The sequence below is a fragment of the Bactrocera dorsalis genome, chromosome 2 (assembly GCF_023373825.1).
Source record: "Bactrocera dorsalis isolate Fly_Bdor chromosome 2, ASM2337382v1, whole genome shotgun sequence".
Lineage (NCBI taxonomy): Eukaryota > Metazoa > Arthropoda > Insecta > Diptera > Tephritidae > Bactrocera > Bactrocera dorsalis.
In genome coordinates this window covers 26,211,378-26,230,686 of record NC_064304.1, presented here as the reverse complement: position 1 = coordinate 26,230,686, position 19,309 = coordinate 26,211,378, and the positions used below count along the sequence as shown (strand labels likewise).

General features: G+C 35.7%; 1 protein-coding gene across 12 annotated transcripts in view; it reads right to left on the bottom strand.

Annotated features, from left to right (window-relative positions):
- LOC105233900 (serine-rich adhesin for platelets) overlaps nucleotides 1-19,146 on the bottom strand; it is a 57,850-nt gene extending 38,704 nt beyond the window's left edge. Inside the window, exons 1-2 of one of the 12 annotated variants that reach the window (XM_049447592.1) lie at nucleotides 18,628-19,145; nucleotides 17,975-18,447 (exon numbers count right to left, since the gene is read on the bottom strand). In XM_049447592.1, coding sequence (XP_049303549.1) covers nucleotides 17,975-17,996 — 22 coding nt within the window. In that variant the 5' untranslated portion in view covers nucleotides 17,997-18,447; nucleotides 18,628-19,145. Of the gene's footprint in view, nucleotides 1-17,974 lie in introns of all 12 variants that reach the window. The other 11 variants (XM_049447595.1, XM_049447593.1, XM_049447594.1 and 8 more) reach the window with 11 other exon arrangements.
- Nucleotides 19,147-19,309: the final 163 nt, after the last annotated feature.

The window sequence follows — 19,309 nt, the reverse complement described above, 5'->3', positions numbered from 1 at the left end:
ATGAAATTGGATGAAATATCAAAATAAGCGTTAGAGCCTCGCTGCGAGTGAATAATATTATTTATTGCATTTCAGTTGTAAAAAAACTAACAAAAAGTTGTAAAAATTCAGCGCTTCTTTGCTAACTGGATTTTTGTATTTTTTTTTTTAGGTTCGCTTTTAGCCCTTTTTTCGATTAGCAAACAAACAAGAATTTCATGTCGTATTTGCGCTCGCTTTATTCAAATGCAGACATGTGAAATTCTTCATGCGACGCCTAGGCACCGGCACCCTTCACAATACACACATATGTATGTACGAGTATATCTATATTTGTATAGGCATGTAGGTGTGTTTTTATAGCGGAGTGTGTGCGTAAGCAATCATAGTAGTGTTGATAAGTCGTAGTCAAGTGTAGCCCTCGACTGATGGCAGCAGCTACAACCGTAACCGCAAAGCAATAAAAAAGCAACAACAACAACAACACCAACAAAAGCTAGTGCACTTGAGTTGAAGGTGAAATGAATTGCAGTGTCGAGAAGGCGGGTGGGTGAATCGCAGCTTGGCAGATAAGTATGTTTTCCTTTCGAAGTGCCTACCGACGCCAGCACATACTATGAATCACTCGAGCTTTCCGTGCTCTAGCATACAGTTACTATACATGCACTATGTATATGCATATATACATAGCATACATATGTCTACGTACATATGTATATTTATATGTAAATCAAAAAAGCCTAACAAAGTTTTATCTCCTTACCAACCGACACGCGTAGCAAAATGTTCATGAAGTGCTAACGGTATTGGTGGATCTAATGGAATAATGGATCACTTTGTGCTCGAGTTTCGGATGAATTGCAGCAATTAAAAGCGATAGAAATTAGATTACAATTGTAATTGGTTAAACTGTCGTAAAGTTGGTGCTGTTGAAGTTACTAGAAAGTTAGACGATAGTTTTAAAAACCAAAATGACTCAACGAATTTATATAAAACACTCATTATGTGCTTCTCTCTTTGAGAGGCACTATCAAATTTTCTATTATTGCTTTATAGCGAACAATTGCAAATAATTTTATCAGGAAATTCTTAGCAATCGATCAAATGTTTATGAATTACATTAGTTAACAAAATGGGAACTTTTTTTGTCACTTGAAACATGACAAACACGAACAAAGAAATCCAAATGAGAGTCCAGCGTATGTAGCTAAAGTCATTAATTAAACCTTTGCAATTTTCCGATTTATGGTTTCATGGCGAAATCATTCAGTTTTTCTTCAAAGCTCTTAGCCGTTAACAGTTGACGTACTTGTGAAATATTCCCTATTTAATTTTTGACCCGCTGAGTGTGGGAAATTTAATCAGATTTAATTATGAGCGATTAATTTTGGAAAAATTTTTATTGACTTTATCCTGTAGCCGATGTCCAGAATGACCTCCGAAAAAATGTGCATAAAATTATCTGAGAAATCAAAGAAAAATATAAAAATTACCAGCTTAAAGCGAGTTCCTTAACAAGGTCGATTACGATGCTATGCCCAAGGCGTCGCCAGCTTCAGTGGCCTAAAATCATAAGCAGGCTGACCATAAGCATAAACCTCACTTGAATGTGTATTGGGTGAATTTCAAAGGTAACCTCCAGAACATATGCTGAAGTAGTTTTCATTATGCCAGTAATCCCCAGCAAACAAGCCAGGTTTGTTCCAGGTGTTGGTATGTATACAGTCAAGAGACTATATGGGGTCGTAAACCCCACTTTGTGATAATCGCTTTTCTGGAGATGTTCCAGATTCAAAGGGTTTTGGAAGCTCTGCTCCCAATGTGTTCTCCAGTTAGTTTTTTATCTAGGATAACAGCGAGATATTTGACCGAGCTCAATAGTGAAATGGTTCTACCCCTTAATGAGGGGTAAATTAGTCAGTGGGCTCAAGGTCCTTTTCTATGCGTCGGAATATGCGGATTAAGATCCAATCCTGACCAGAGGACAGCGAGATCGTTCACGTAGTAGACAACCTTTAAGTTCTTCCTGTCAAGGAAAAGTAATAATTCATTGATCAAATTAACCCACAGCAAGGGGGATAGGATACCTGCCTGCGGGCTACCACAAGTGAGCTGGTGCGTGATTATTATACCTTGACCATCGTATACGGCTTGTCTATTGCTTAGCATATGACTTAGCCAGGCCAACAGGTTCTGATTAATGCCAAAAGAAGCAATGACCGAAATCCGTGCAGCCGTGCTAGCGTTATTGCATGCATCTTCCACGTCAATAAATGCCACTGGGGTGAATTCTCGTTTTTTAAGGAACTTTCGATTGTCCCTACTACCTCGTATAGGGCGGTATCAAACGATTTTTCGTTGACATACGCCTGAACTCCAATCGGCTTCGGGGGATTTCTAGTTTGATAAGATCGAGAGGATAGCATACTTTTTAGTAAGAAGGCTGATCGGTCTGCAAGATTTTGGCACGGAGTAGTTTTCATTTGCCGGTTTCTGTAATCTACTTGGCGTGTACCGTAAACATACATAAGCATTATAAATACTAGGGACAGTATATCTACACCATTTTGTAGTACAGCGGGAAATATACCCTCCGTACCAGCTATCTTAAAAGATTCGAAACCCATTTCTTGGGTGAACATGAGACCGTCATCTTGCCTGGGTACTACGACAGGTCTCGCATCCGATCGTGGAAAATGAGTATCTAATAATACTTTTACAAAACCCTCCATGTTAAGTGCCGTGCACCGTTGGCTGCCAACCATCAGTGCGGTCTGCATGTGATCATTAGTTTTGCCATATTTAAGCCAGGCAAATTTAATGGCTTATACTTTTCTAAAATTAAAATTCTTGAAAGCATAGTACGAGTTTAATATTATGTGTTTCTCAACAATTGTTAAATATGCCAATGAGATGACGAAGACAGTGAGTAATATCTCATTTTTTTTTTTATTTTTACTCTCAAACACCAAATCGCCGATATTTAATTGAAGTTAGAGAGAATAAATTTGTATTAATTAGTGTATTAATTAGCGGATTAATTAGTATAAAGTTGAGGTAGTTCAACCAGTTATAATAAAGTCAATCAATAAACTCATTAAAGGCTTTGGAAGTGGTGAGTTTTTGGTGGTGTACAAAAAATTATCAAAAAGTTGTTGATTTGGTGTTTTTTGGACACATAGCAGTTCTCCAACTGTCTTGTAATAAAAATTTTATGAAGAATTGTTGGATTTTCGACTGTATATACAACAAGGAAAGAAATACATTATATGTATGTAGGTTTATAGAAAAGTATCAGTATCCGTCCTACATTTCCTTAGACAAAATTATAAAAACATAAGCCTAGATTATTTAATATTTATGTGATGTTGACTTTACACTTATATATTGAAACACCAAAAAGAGTATCATTTTAACAATAACAACCCCGTAGTAAATTTTGTAGGCTATGCCTCTGCATATAATTAAAAGCTTAATTCGTATTCCGACACACATTCAGAATAACTGAGAATATAGATACATATATGCGTAAGCGCACTATTCTCCGATAGATATGATTTACAAATTCATAACTTTTATAAGTTCACTTTCATATTGTAAATATGTATGACAACAAATGATTTACAACGTGTAGGCATACTCGTATTCACTTAAATCTATTTATGCATGCCCATGACCGTGGAGATTTGAAATATGTACATAATAATGTACATGCATACAGCTGTGTTCAAAATAATAACATTGCTCACAAAATATAGTTTACCAAGTATTGGGTGACGCCTAGTGTGACTGTCTAAAGAAAAACCAATTTTTGGGAGTTAAAAAAAAAACTAATGTTATTTTTAAGTTTTAAATTCATTAATTAATTTTAAAAACTATTTGAGATATCGATTTAGAATTTAAGAAAGAATAGTCTATCATAAAGAAAAATTTATTTTTATTAAAATTTAAGGGGATATATAGGTTTCATTGGGTAAAAAACAGTCTTTTTTGAAAAATTTTTGTCTTATATAAAAAATTAAATATTTTATTAGAATTCTTTATTGTTACAAACATACACTATTAACAAAGAAATTCTGAAATTTTTGGAAAAACTCGGCCATTTCCGGTGACCTCTCGGAAAAAATATGCGCCCGCGTTGGCAGGATAACACCTTACAGGATCATCCAAAGTGCAAAAAATATGTGTTTTAGTTAAAACCTTTACTTAGAACTTGGACAAAGGAAAAAAACTGAATTGGATATTTGGCAGACAATTTTACAAAAAAAAAATTAAAATTTTAACGAAAATTTTGCGACAATGTTTTTTTTTTAAATACCAGTGATCGAAAAAAAAATCCTGCACCCAAGTCTTTAAGAATTGTATCTCAAAGACCTGTGTAAAATCTCACGAAAATCGGTTGAGTAGTGCTCGAAAAATTTCGCCAACGACTTCAAAAACACAGTTTTGAGAAAAAGGCGTTTAAAGACGGCGCCCAGCCTAGGTAGCCTCGAGCGCACAAGTTCTCAAAGCTGTATCTCCGAAACTATTACTCGGATCAACTTGAAAATTTTGGACAATATTCTAGAAGTTTGTAGGATTTAGTAAAAAAAAAAACCGTAAACCCATGTAACCTTTTAAAAATCAAAACAGTGCTTTGATATTTTGTTTATAGGTTTGAGTGTTATACGATCTAAGAAAAAATTACCCTACAGTGCATTCAAAACCTTAGCGCAATTCGTGAAGAACGTTAGAGCTCGGTCCGCTTTTTTCGATCGTTTTAATGTGTCACGACTTGCCGTGAAACAAGAAAAATTAGTTCTCAGTATAAGCAACATTTTAGGCAGTCTTTTCCGAAGCGTCCTAAAGGTCGCAAATAGACTATAAAAAATTCAAATTACGTAAATATCCAGATTTGACCATTATGGAGAAACTGGAAAAGTAGGTGAAATGCCTAGAAGGAAGAGGAGTCAAGTGACAACTAAAAGTGAGGACAAAGCAAAAGTAAAAAAAAAATATGTTTAAAGGGGATATATTTCTAAATACCATTAGGGAAAGACTTCAGAATTCTGGTTCCGAACGCAGCAATAACGAACGCATTGTAATCAAATCCTTACTTTCAAAAGCACATTGAAAGGGTTGCATTGGACGCAAGAAAATCAACCATCATTGGAGAAATGTAATATTTAATGATAAGTAAACTTTTGTATTGTTCAACCCCTTAAGACTTGTTTGGCTAGGGAAGGGACTAACATTTATTCAAGGGAGTGTTAACCATTTCCAAAAATTATGTGTTTATAGATGATTATTTTAATGCAAATACTAGGTACTATTTTTTTGCACACAACTGCACACATGTACTTGCGAATACAAAACCCGAACGATAAAACAGACGGAAAATATGAATTTATGCAGATGCCGAGTGCCCCAGTGTGTCATTAATTAATCAGCGGCGTCTGTTGCACTCTGATCCGTTACTCCGCTGCCACTGAGAATATCACTTTCGGTCGTAAAAAAGCTGCATTTGAGCGCATATCCGCTGCGCGCCGACAGCTGATTACACGCCGCTAAACTATTTGCATGCAAACAAATGAGTTTTGTTACAACAAACTAAGCTACATGCCGACATACGCGAATGTTTAGCTGACTTTGAGCATGCTCGTCAGCGGAATAATATTTATGCACAAATATACGAGTGCGCGTTATATAACGGGTGATTTTTTTGAGGTTAGGATTTTCATGCATTAGTATTTGACAGATCACGTGGGATTTCAGACATGGTGTCAAAGAGAAAGATGCTCAGTATGCTTTGACATTTCATCATGAATAGACTTACTAACGAGCAACGCTTGCAAATCATTGAATTTTATTACCAAAATCAGTGTTCGGTTCGAAAATTTTTTATCGACAAATTTTGTTCAGCGATGAGGCTCATTTCTGGTTGAATGGCTACGTAAATAAGCAAAATTGCCGCATTTGGGGTGAAGAGCAACCAGAAGCCGTTCAAGAACTGCCCATGCATCCCGAAAAATGCACTGTTTGGTGTGGTTTGTACGCTGGTGGAATCATTGGACCGTATTTTTTCAAAGATGCTGTTGGACGCAACGTTACGGTGAATGGCGATCGCTATCGTTCGATGCTAACAAACTTTTTGTTGCCAAAAATGGAAGAACTGAACTTGGTTGACATGTGGTTTCAACAAGATGGCGCTACATGCCACACAGCTCGCGATTCTATGGCCATTTTGAGGGAAAACTTCGGACAACAATTCATCTCAAGAAATGGACCCGTAAGTTGGCCACCAAGATCATGCGATTTAACGCCTTTAGACTATTTTTTGTGGGGCTACGTCAAGTCTAAAGTCTACAGAAATAAGCCAGCAACTATTCCAGCTTTGGAAGACAACATTTCCGAAGAAATTCGGGCTATTCCGGCCGAAATGCTCGAAAAAGTTGCCCAAAATTGGACTTTCCGAATGGACCACCTAAGACGCAGCCGCGGTCAACATTTAAATGAAATTATCTTCAAAAAGTAAATGTCATGAACCAATCTAACGTTTCAAATAAAGAACCGATGAGATTTTGCAAATTTTATGCGTTTTTTTTTAAAAAAAAGTTATCAAGCTCTTAAAAAATCACCCTTTATGTGTATGCCTGAAAGTAGTGCACGCGCGCCTTGATAATGAAAACGGAATGGAAACGTGCTTCATTTACTGGCCGAGCGGCAGCTGCAACGCAGACAATCACAACTGCTGACACTGACCGCCACTGGCTTTGCAAATTAACAACTTCAGTGCAACAAATTTTAAATGAATAGCTTTTACTTGTAAGCTGTTTTTTGCTCATTGTTCGCACAGCAACAAAGATCGCTAATATTTTGCAAATTGTTGTGAAGCGCATTCGACGCGCTTTCTTCCATAACTCACCCCACAACGCAAGCGCTTTTCACAACTTATCGTGCGATCGTTGTGCGAAAGTGTATTCCGTACACGGTGCAATTACTATCGAAATAACTTAATTTGTTACAAAATCACAATAATAACGAGTGATCTAAGTAGAGATACTTTTTCAATAGCCTTTTTTGACAGATCATGCGTGAGTCGTGTCAAGCCGTCATATTATTTTTGTTCAGAATTAAATTGAAAGCCTACAAAATACAGCTTTTACAAGAAATCAAATCGCTCGACCTCCCAAGTGACAAATTTTGTTCAGCGATGAGGACCATTTCTGGCTAGTTAGCTAAATTGCCGAATTGGGGACGAAGAGCAATCTGAAGAGATTGAAGAACTGTCATTTCATCTAGGTAAAAACAACACTTTGGTGTGGTTTGTGGGCCGGTGGAATCAATGGTCCATATTTCTTGAAAAAGGATGCCGCTGAGAACATAACCGTCAAAGGCGACCATTATCGCGCCAAGATAACCAACTATTTGAGGCCTAATTGAAGCTCGTGATCTCGGCGACTTTTGGTTTCAAACAGACGGCGCCACATCCCACACATCGCATGAGTCAATGGGTTTATTGAGAGAAAACTTCGGTAAGCAGGTAATTTTCCGCTTCGAATCAGGCTTTCGATCAAAACATCAGGCGTGTCATTCGCCAGCTATCAGCCGAAGTGCTCGAATGAGTCATCGAAATCGGACTCAACGGATGGACCATCTTTGACGTAGCCGCAGGCAAAATTTTAAAGAGATAATCTTCAAAAAATAAATGTCAAAGAATGCTCTTTCGAATGATAATAAACATAAATTTGAAGTTTCTTAAAAAAAAAATAGAGAACATCGAAATGGAGCAGCCATTAAAAGGTGCGGTTAGTGGAGCCATGGTAAGTCTGTTGTGATTGTGTATGGTGTCACAAGAAAATAGGTTCATTGCTGCGCGGATCGCTGTAAGATACAAGGAGGCTAGGAACATGAAAGAGTCCAAACTGGGGCCTACTAAAATTAACTCCTCCTTCAATTGCATCCCTGAAAACTTAGACAGAGGCTATTCCTGATTTTTTCATCTCATTTATAGACGTGGGATATGTCGATGGGGCGAAGTCGCTGAAAAAGAGGCGCTTTCATTTCGACAGGTATATCGGAAATACGTGCTTTGATAAAGCACTTTATTTTCAAACTGCAAAGTTCAGTCTCCATTGGCCTCTTGCGTTCTAAACTTGGACCTGCTAAAGGCTAAGACTAAGGCTTAAAATCTTATCAGACTAATAAAATTGTATTGAGGCAGATGAGGTGGAAACATCCAGGCACTCCCGGCTCCATTGGCCAGCTTTTGCAAGATTGAGGTTGAAAATTTCTCGACAGTCATATTTCACCCGGAATAGATATTAGTCTCAACAAATGTGTGGCAAGCTCCAAACGGTCTGTCGATTCTTAAGAGCCTTTTTGATCAATACTTACGAGTATTCAGTAGATTATCGGATCGAGCGGTATCACAATAGACCGGCATTCTCAGCTATTCAAGTTGGATCTGTTTACTGATTGACCTTTTAACTTAACTAAATATAACCTCAAGGAAACATTTTTCTTTTAAGACTTAAAAAAAATACGAAATTAATTAAAAATAATATCTTCAAATAAAAAATCGGTTCACGTGTCTCATTCAGTAGAAATTTGTAAAATTAAAAATTAATATTTTTGTCAATTTCAAAATTTGATTTCATTTTAAAACACTTTCTGGAAATTCGATTAGTATAGTATTCATAATACAATATGCATATGTATAGTATTCTGAAAAATTAAATTAAATGCGTGATCGCTAAATTTTTTATGAAGTTAATCCAAAATGTTATCAAAATGAAATTTAACCAAACAGTTCTGAGAATGGGAGTGAAATATTTAACGATATAAACATACACACCAAAGTATGGTATATAAGTAGCTACCCACAGACCATATCAAGGGTAATTTCTATTGCAGGGTGACTCATACAACAGCGATTAGTATGTCACCACATTTATCAGAACATATTACAATATTTTGTTATTTCCTTCTATTCCTCCATTCTACTGGGGTTGGGGTACCCCAATGAACCGCATTTGAACTGAAACACACACAAAAACAAAATATCGCACTTATGTACGGAAAAATTAGCACTTTTAACAAATCTTATGAGCTTCTAATGAATTTTATATATTCTCATATCAACTCATGTGTATTTGAATGTATGTATGTATAAGTCATACGCTTATATGACGGAACTCTCGTGATGTGCTAGAAAAGAAAATGAAATTAGACATCATTGCCAAATATATCGCAAATTTATTCAGATAACCCTTAGGTGTGAACTTGAAAATGGTACTAGGGAATTGATCATAAAAGTGATACTCAAATTATATTGGAACTCTTCAGCGTAAGCCGAGTCTAATTCATAGCATGTTAAGGACAGCTTAACTATATGAACTACTCACATCGGAGTAATCACGAACCGAAATTTATGTAGATAAACTTTAACCAACACTCCTTCGGAGGCTTTCAACCCCTTAAGTCCTTCCTTCACCTGAATTTCTACTGAAGTCGGAATATTTGATGAAACATGTGCTAAGTTAGTCCAACCAAGAAAATATCATGAAGAAAGTCAGCAATCTAGTTTGGCAGAGCGCCGTTTGCAGGTGTAGGTGGAGATAGCTTAGATAGTACTTCTTCTTCTTTATTGGCGTAGACACCGCTTCTGCAGTTTAAGCCAAGTTTACAACAGCGCGCAAGTCGTTCTACTTTTTCGCTGTTTAGTGCCAATTGGAGATGCCAAGCGTAGCCAGGCCCTTCTCCCCTGGTCTTTTCGACGGAGTGGAGGTCTTCCTCTTCTTCCCCCGGCGGGTATTGCGTCGAATAATGGAAATGAAGTGTTTTTTTTCCATACGGACGCTAAGCTATGTCAATGTCTGAACTATGCCAACTGTGGTATTCGCTTTTGCCAGTGCGCAAAGGACCATAAATCTTCCGCAGTTGTACACTCTTATTGAAGATTGTACCTTCTCTATTCAGATCTGCAGCTGTCCAGGAGGATCTCAAAAACTGCGTGGTTTATATCCTGCATGCTTTATCTAGGGCATGGTAAGACTATCGATAGATGCCGGGTTTGCTCATTCCGCTTAACACAGAGCAGCCTTTGGTGCTATTTGAGCGCTATATCAAGAAGTTTCTTTTCGTACCGTCGAAGAAAGATGGCTCTACCAGTATACATCAGATTCCAATAAATCACGTAACTCATCATTCGGCGAAGCTGATGACCACTTATTTTTTTTATTTTTCCATAACGAAGCTACACAAGGGAGGAATACACAATTCTCACAACAGCCGTTAGCTGAATTGACTCCGAATTTATCCGACAAAGGACTGTACTTTCGGCGATCTAACCTCGTTTGAATCGGTAAGTTTTTAGGAAAACTTGCTCTTTCACAATTGTGATATAACGGCTCCTTTCTCCGACGTCGTCACGACCGAATTAGTCAAACTACATCCCCATTTACAGTAGACGGCAAGCACTTAAAAAAATCACTGACTGGGAAGGAATTTGAATCAAATGAGAAGGTTATCACCGCCTTGGACTTTGCAGACCAAGGCTAAATAAGTTTTAAGTAAGACATAATCTCCTTGTTGAGAAATAAATCGATATTTTTGTAATGCTGTATTTTTATTTATAGCATATATAATCGGACTGCGGAACAGTTGCTGACCTAGTCACAGATCCCATCTTACTGGCATCACATGCGAACCCTATGGCTAGTTTTAATGATGACAACTGTGGAAAGTGCAAGGAAGTAGGCGTGAGAGAGACGCTGGAACAGCTCCTCTGTTTCTGTGTGGTCTTATCTATGCCTTGGCTTAGATATATAGGAGCATTGATTTATTCGATTTTCCTAATTAAAACTGATGTCCTAACCGCAATCTGCAGTCAAATCGCTATATTAAAATTCAGTCGAAACCCCCTTTCAGTAGAAATTCGACTACCTTACTACAAGCCAATCTACAACTACTACAACGACTTATCATAGCCTGCATAAATGTCTCTGATGCATTTTGATAACCCCTGTTTCTATTCGCATCCACGTTCAGCATGCAACGGTGTGAATGACCAAACGTCAGTTGTCACATGATAACAGAAGTTATTCATTGCTTTGTTGCTATTTCGACACTTTGACGTGCCGGTTGGAGAGAGTACTAACTAAGTCATAACTTGTTGCGCACAACACAAGTTGTTATGTTCGTTTATGAGTTCTTTAACTTACATTTTGTGTATTTACAGTTGTCGTGTAGTTATTATGCGCATATTCGGATCGATGGACTTTTGACCAAACGACCTAAATACGAGCACTTTTGCCTTGGTGTTTTGAGGCTGTTATGCATATTCTAAGTGATTGCTTAGTTTATTTTTTATGAATGTATATTCCATTTATTTAAATATACATATGTCAATGTTATGTATTATATTGGCATATTTTTGAAATCATAAATTCGTTAACATTATAAACGTTTTACAACCGTTTTTTATTATCAAAATCATAAATGCTTATATCAACAAATTTGGCAATGGTTATTTTTATAATCACCTAAATTATAGACTACTTCTTATACGTTATTGGTAGAGGTTAGCGTGCGGTATAATGATTGAGATTTCAGTTTCATTAAAGGTTCTATTGGGTCTTTAACAACTAGCAGCAAGAACAGATAAAGATTGTTGCCAAACGCAAGAACAGCTTACAGAATCTTTGGAAGTGACTCAAAACGTTTAAAAGCCGATATATGTAGTACATTCAAAAGCAAGGAAATTAGGTGTCATATGAATTGAAGTCGGAAGACGTTGAAAGATGTATATCAAAAATGTCGCTTGAGCCCTATAAAAAGGAGTCGCTTTTGCATCAAATTCTAAATGGAGATGAGAAATGAATCCATTACGATAACCCTCACGCAAAGGCTCATATATTTACATGGTCAACTAGCCAAATCAACCGCAAAGTTGATTATCGGTGATACCAAGGTAGTATCTGTATTTGATGGGTTCAGAAGAAGAACTTTCGAAACCGGAAGAAGCCATTAATAAGGAACGCCACCGACAACAACTCATCAAATTGAAGCGAGCGATTGCCGAAAAATCCCCACAATTTGAGACAACAAAAAATTATTTTAAAATATCAATTTTAGGCCATAAAGGCTGTCATTAGAAGGTGTTTTTAAGATCTGTCGTTATTATTTCATTACAAATAATCTACATCTTCGAACACACAATTTATATTCACTCTTTACAATGCATAGTGAAGTTATTACTGTTAGAAGAATTGTGAAGTGATTCATGAGGAAAAGATTCTTACTAATTAGACTAATAAACTAATTAGAATTAAATTGGATGGGAGTGGCGACTGAATTCGATTTTTAATATAGAAAATTAAATATTCTTATGAGAGAGATCGTATTGGTAAGTTAAAAAACCTTCTTCCTATAATCCGGTACTTCACAACAGAATATACCTACAAAAACTGTCGGAACTCTTTCCTATTTAACGTTTTTCTTTTGATCTTGTACATATCGCTCATTTGCTGCAAGACCGGCATAATTCAAAAAACGTGAATTTTGAGTTAATGCTGCAGAATTGTTCGTTATATCATACTTCATGTTGAGTGAAAAATTCATATGAATACCTCTTATATGCTCCGCTTGAGAAGAGGTGTAAGGTTGGAGTCACTGTGTAAGGTTATAGTCAGTTGAAAACTTTAAACTTGACTTATGCCGGTCTTGCAGCAAATGAGCGATATACTCTCCCGCTCAAAAGACTTCAACTGAGCACTAAAAGTTATTTTATATTACATTTTTACACACGCTCCGACAAACTGAGATATATACCCAAGATCAAATTTGAACCGGACTGGTCCATATAAATGTCGCGCGCAAACCGAATGGAAAAACTATTTGAAGATTGGTCGCCATATGTCAATTAGAGTGTTTTTAGCAACTATCTCTTTACGACCCTAAAAGTTTGCCGGGCGATTGTTATAATGGGAAAAAATAAAACAACGAGTTTAGTAGAAATTTTTTATATGTTTTGAAACCACGATTACAGAATGTTTCAGACATATTTTGGTTACTCTACTTTTGACGAACACAAGTGTTTGAGTGGCACAAAGCATTCAGTGAAGATCGAAAACTTACCTCATGCCTCAAATTAAATAAACAATGCTTCCAAATCGTCGCGTTGGCATCAAAGAGAGAGCAGAGACACTGCACTATCTTATGGGTCGACTCTAGATATTTTAATTAAAGTTTCGGGTACAAGTGCATCAATGCCAGAATCGACTTGGAGTATAAGCCGCAAAAGAGTTCTTTGACAACAAAGCTGAGGACTCTACACTCATCAAACACATCATTACTGATAGCTAGTCGTGGATTTATGAAAATGACGTCAAAACTGTCGAAGTATCGAACGCTCCAAAAATGAATCGAAACCGAAAAAAACCAGAAGGCACCGAAGGTCAGCCAGTCACTTAAAGCAAGTGACTCGAAAGTCAGATTAAAACTTGGCAGGTTTGAACCCTTTTTTGTAGGCGATAATTAAAATTTATAATAAAATACCTGAAAGTGTAGTTTTTTGTTAGTACGGCTCAAATTTGTTCAAAGGGTATTGATATTATTACGGCGATCTCTACCTCTTTGAATCGATAAGTAATATTATTGACGCAAATTTGTAATCGATTGTATATTTCTACGTGTTTCCAAATGGAAACATTTCTAAAACTCCTTACTATTCCGCTCTAAATAGTCGATTATAAGTCACCCGGTATGGCGGAGGGTGAGATTTATTAAAAATATTTGAAGGCATACAGAAGACATAAAGAAAGTTTTATTACACAAATAAGAGAAAAAACCAACAAATTTTATTGAACAATTTTGTTCTTATCAAGTCCGGGTAATTTTGTAATAATAACCACGTTTGCAAATTCAACGCTTTAAAATCTACGAAACTACGATAAGTAATTGAGTAAAAGTTAGAGGGACTGAGTTCAATGCAAATAAAAGATAAGATAACATATTTATAGAGCAACATTCGCCAAAAGAAATTGCCAAGAGAAAGAGGGAGATAGAAGGTAAAGAGAGGGAGATAAGGGATAGAGAGAGCGATAGGCGATAGAGTAAAAGACTAATCAATAAGACTTGATAAAATTGTATGACAATTTTTAAATGTTAAATATATGTACATATGTATGACTAGTCTGAGTGACGACATGTGTCAATTTAGACTGTTCGTCTAGCTGTCTGTATATGTGTATAAGAACTAATCCCTCGGTCTTAGGTGGCGATCTGGAATTTTGCACACATTTCTTTTTCCCTAAGGAGCTGCTTATTTGAGAGAGAACGATCAAAATCAAGTATTTGTATGGAAAACTTTTATATTTGACAAGATATCTTCAGGAAATTTGGCGTATATTAATATTCGAGACATCGCTACAATATCCGAAAAGATTCTTCAAATCGGACAACTCTAGCATATAGCTGCCATACAAAGAGAACGATCAAAATCAAGTCCTCGTATGGAAAACTTTTATATTTGACAAGATATCTTCAGGAAATTTGGCGTATATTAATATTCGAGACATCGCTACAATATCCAAAAAGATTCTTAAAATCGGACAACTACAGCATATAAATAACTGCCATACAAACTTTTCCTTCAAACTCAAGTTCTTGTTAGGAAAAGTTGAACCTTAGGGTACTATAGCTGCTGTGCAGCCGAAATCAATTTATTTCTTGTTTTCATTTAAAAACAAAAAACAAAAACAAATTTACATACATACATATGTACACAACAATGTAGAATTAGGTGTGTGACTCAGATTTACTTTGATTCATTCGAATTCCACGTACTTACGTACACTGTGTGGTGGCACATAATGCAATATAATACATTTAATTCCCTTCTTATCGCTAAATTCATTCCGCTTGTTTTATATATATGGAAAATTAACAATAATAATAATGCTTGCGCGCACCAGCTACAAACACACACTTACACAATTCAATCACATATGTATGTACAAAAATGCAAAAAAAAAAAACATAATAACTTTACGACATTTTCGTTTTGTTATTCTTTTTCTTTTATATCACTGTTACTTCAATCGAGTACGCTTTTTTATTTGGAGTTGCTTTGTTCCTTTATTATTTTCTCTGCGAGTATGCGCATAATTCGTACGTACGTCCGTTCCAGCGCTGAATGAATCATACGAATGCGCAGGCAATCGAGCAAGCGGGCTTGGCCACGGCGCAGCGACCAGGCTTTGGCAGTGCCGACGTAGCCCGTCATCATCCAGACCAATGTGCGACAACTTTGGCATAATAAAGTTGTTCATACACATACGACGCGAGTACACGCCGCGGCGCATGTGCTGCACTGGCCGCCGCAAACCTCAGCCCAGCAAAACCGACAGAATCGCGGACCGCTGTTAGAGAGTTCATTCACGTCACGGCCAACACGAACGCCGGTTGCAAAACGCAATGAAGTTGGTAAATTGTTTTTACACTTGCATACATACATTTGTGTGTATGTAAAATAATTCGTACATATGTATGTTAATCTACGTGAATATGTATGTATGTAAGTTGTGTTTACTTGTGGATTTGCAAGCTTGCCGCAAATGAAGAAAAAGCGCGCCGAAATAACCCACACAGAGGCATAAGTAGGAGATGGCGAAATCGAGGGTGTGGCATGCATCAAGATGATTTGGGCTTATCGCAAATGTACAAAAGTAATCTATTCAAATATTTAGAAGCGAATTGTATATTGTACGGTACTCTATGTACATATTCATAGTTTAAGCGGTAAGCGTGACTCATTTGGAAATGCACACTCCAGCGCAAGTGGCAAATAACACAAGGAAACTATTTTGTAAAAAAATTTGCTGGGACTTGTGTTGTCGAATTTCAATTTAAAATAGGATAGAACTCTGAAGGCTCATGTCACAAGGCCAACAACTAAAAGAATCTAGTTGGAAACAGCAAGAATTAGACCAGTTGGTATGTTAGCTATATACCATAGTGGTCCAATCTGAACGATTCGAGCATTGCCAAATTTCGTGGCCAATATCTTGTCAAATAAAATGGTTTTGCATCTAGAGACCAGATCTTAAATGGTCAGTTTGTACAACAACTATATGCTATAGTAGTCGCATATCGGCGGTTCCTAAAAATGTTCAGCTTCTTGGGAAGAAAATGACGTGTTTAAAATTTCAGAACCACATGTCAAAAAACTGAAGGACCATCCGACTGATATGGCTAAATCTACTCAGCCCATCACCATGTTCATTTATACATATTATTTAGCCTTTTCAAGGTATAAATATTTATTTTAACATCCATCGATTATTAACAACAATTTTATTCAAATTCAGATAAGCACATAATTACAAACAATTACTTCATATTAACTAAACTTTACAAAATTGGTCAACCTTTCAGCATTACAAAATAATATAAATATAATATGTGTATTACATACCACATGTGTATATGTATGCTTATATGTACATTTCCTTTTTTGGCTTTTTTCATGCTTATTTTTATTTATCAGCCTAAGTATTGTTGATAAGATATGATGTGAGGTCTTACCTACCTTGACTATTCGTCAAGGCGAAAGAAATGAACTTATTTCATTACTTGAAAATAACTGCTGATGATAAAACAAAAATATTTTTAAGCAATTCAAGCGGTAAAGATAAGTTAATAGTTAGAAGAACTCGATTAAAATCAAGGTAAATAGAAAAATATTAGCTTGGCGTGAACTGTTTGATATATTTTGTTGTTGGAAAAGTAAATATCGTTGGTTTGACAGTCCTTGACCCTATATAGGGTTTATTATAGCACGTAGACCCAAAGGCACTGCATATTAATAAATATTGTTATAAGCTTTAAACAACTATGAAATCTCTAAAATTTTTAAATACTCTATGTAACTACTTGATTAACCAATTAAAATAATATTAAATTTTATAAAACTCAAATATGATTTTTAATTACAACAACATTTATATATTTTCTTGTTTACATGTTATTAATTGTTTACTTTCATACGTGCGGCTAAGTATAAAATTACAAATAAATGCATAATGTGTACATCATAATCGCAATCGAAGTCATCAACATGTTCACAGATTTTATTGCGTAAATATTTTGCAATTATGAAGTTGATTCATATGCATTTGGGCGCGCACAGTTGCTTCATAATCATTGCATGCTTGCAAATGTACATTTACTTGTCCACATATCATATATTATGTATGGATATGTATTTGCATACGAATGGATGTGACATCTGACCGAATTTACAAAGAAACAAAAACTTGTTTGTGGCACAACAGTTGCCATTTAAACGTACTTAGGTATGTACGTAGGTGTTTGGCCAAAATGGAAACACTTTGACGAATATATTGACATATTTAGGTCAACGATTGAAGTGAACATACATACATATTTGTAGCGATTATGCAGTTAAACAGATATTGATATATCAACATATATAACAACTACTTAAAATATTTGCTTAGTCTTCGATGATCCAACAATATTTATAAAATTTTATTAAGCAAAACATCTGACAATTTGGAAATTATTGCAATATTCATGACACTTGTTTAAGAAACACATTTTCAGCAGCAAAATCATTAAAAAAAAACGCGAAATCTGAAACTATAATTCCACCAGACCAACATCATAAACGTGATGCATATCAAACATGGCTTAAAATTTTCCAAAGGAAGCATAGGATATTAATTTGTATATAAGTATGTACAGATATGTATTAATTAGCCACTGCAAAATTGCAAGATAATAAATATTATTTGACAAAAATGTTATTTTTTCTATGTAAGAAAGCAACTTCAGTTGACAAATCCAAAATTTTTTTAGGTGAAGAATATTTATAATTTGAAAGTGAAGTGAAATGAATTTATATTGTAAACCGGTTTGTATGTAATAATTAATAATTAACTGGATAAAAAAAGACTTTCATGGTTGGAGACATGATCTCAACACTTACCTCCTCGCGATGCAACGTCCATATTGTATGAATGTGAGCAGTGAGTTTACACACAAAAATCAAAAGAAGTGGCCGCAATACAAGAATCTTGCAAAAGTTTGTTGTTTTATGGCGTAATATTGTATAAAGTAGTACACCGGACCACGATATAGTAGCCACTACCCGTTTTTGTTACTGGTTGACACGCTGCCTGTTTTTTACCCAGTTTCGTAGCGCATGAATACTACAAACGTTCGTTGTAGTTTAGTGCGACTATACGACAATGAATCACCACTTCATTTGTTCGTCCAAAAAGCAAAACAAGTTGGTGGTTCTGCTTTGACCTTATTTACAGTTTTGCTATTAAGACTGTGACGCTTTGGTCATATCACTTTGATTTTGTTGGCTTTTTGTTTATTACATAAATTGTGCTTTTCGCTTTTTTAACTTCTAATAAAAATTATAAAGTAAAGGTAATATCTGCTTTTATTTAGCTGGAAAACATTACAATGCAACGCAACAAAGCACCGTCATTAGACGTTTATACATATATACACTCAAATAGATAGGGGAAATGAAAAATAATTAATTCACATCACGGAAGCCGGGACGCAACGAACATTGTGAAAAACAACAAAAGTATTGTTGAAACACAATGAAATAGTCAAACTCACGGACTGCTTGTTCTCATAAAAGAATACTCATACCAACGCCCGTACCGGATTGAAAAACGCGTTAGCTAATCTTGACTTATCCGCACATCGAATGGTTATATTAACTACACACTTTGTGCATTTCTATTAGGATTTAGTGTTTTCCAATTAGTTATGAATTAACACTGACCGTATTGCTTAGAAACAAACAATATCCAATTGTAACAACTAACCAATTCGCTCCAGTAGAAATGCACTTTTTCCTGATTTTGCTTTGTTATTGATTTTCACACCTTCTTTCATACTTCGATTGCAAGCCGTATTATTTTTCACTGAATTATTTACTTTATGCTTTTCACACTGGTTTCAAATACAACTTAATTAATTATTTAACACTTTAAGTAACTTTTGCACGTATTTAATTTTCACAACTAATTTTAATTCACTATTTTTTAAAGTTTGTTTGAAAAGTGCATTGAGTTTATTTTTCCGCTAACACTACAATTCGACGTTCGAAGTCTTTTTCGTTTGTAGTTTATGCAGAGAACGTATTAACACTTTACGTTCTCTGCTACCACTCTTCAGGCAGGGTTGTATTTTTAAGTTTTATCGTCTCCAACTCTTTTTGTAAAAAGTATTTAACCATTTCAATATTCTTTCGTGTAAAATTAATAAGTTATTATTAAAAATGGATTACTTCCTT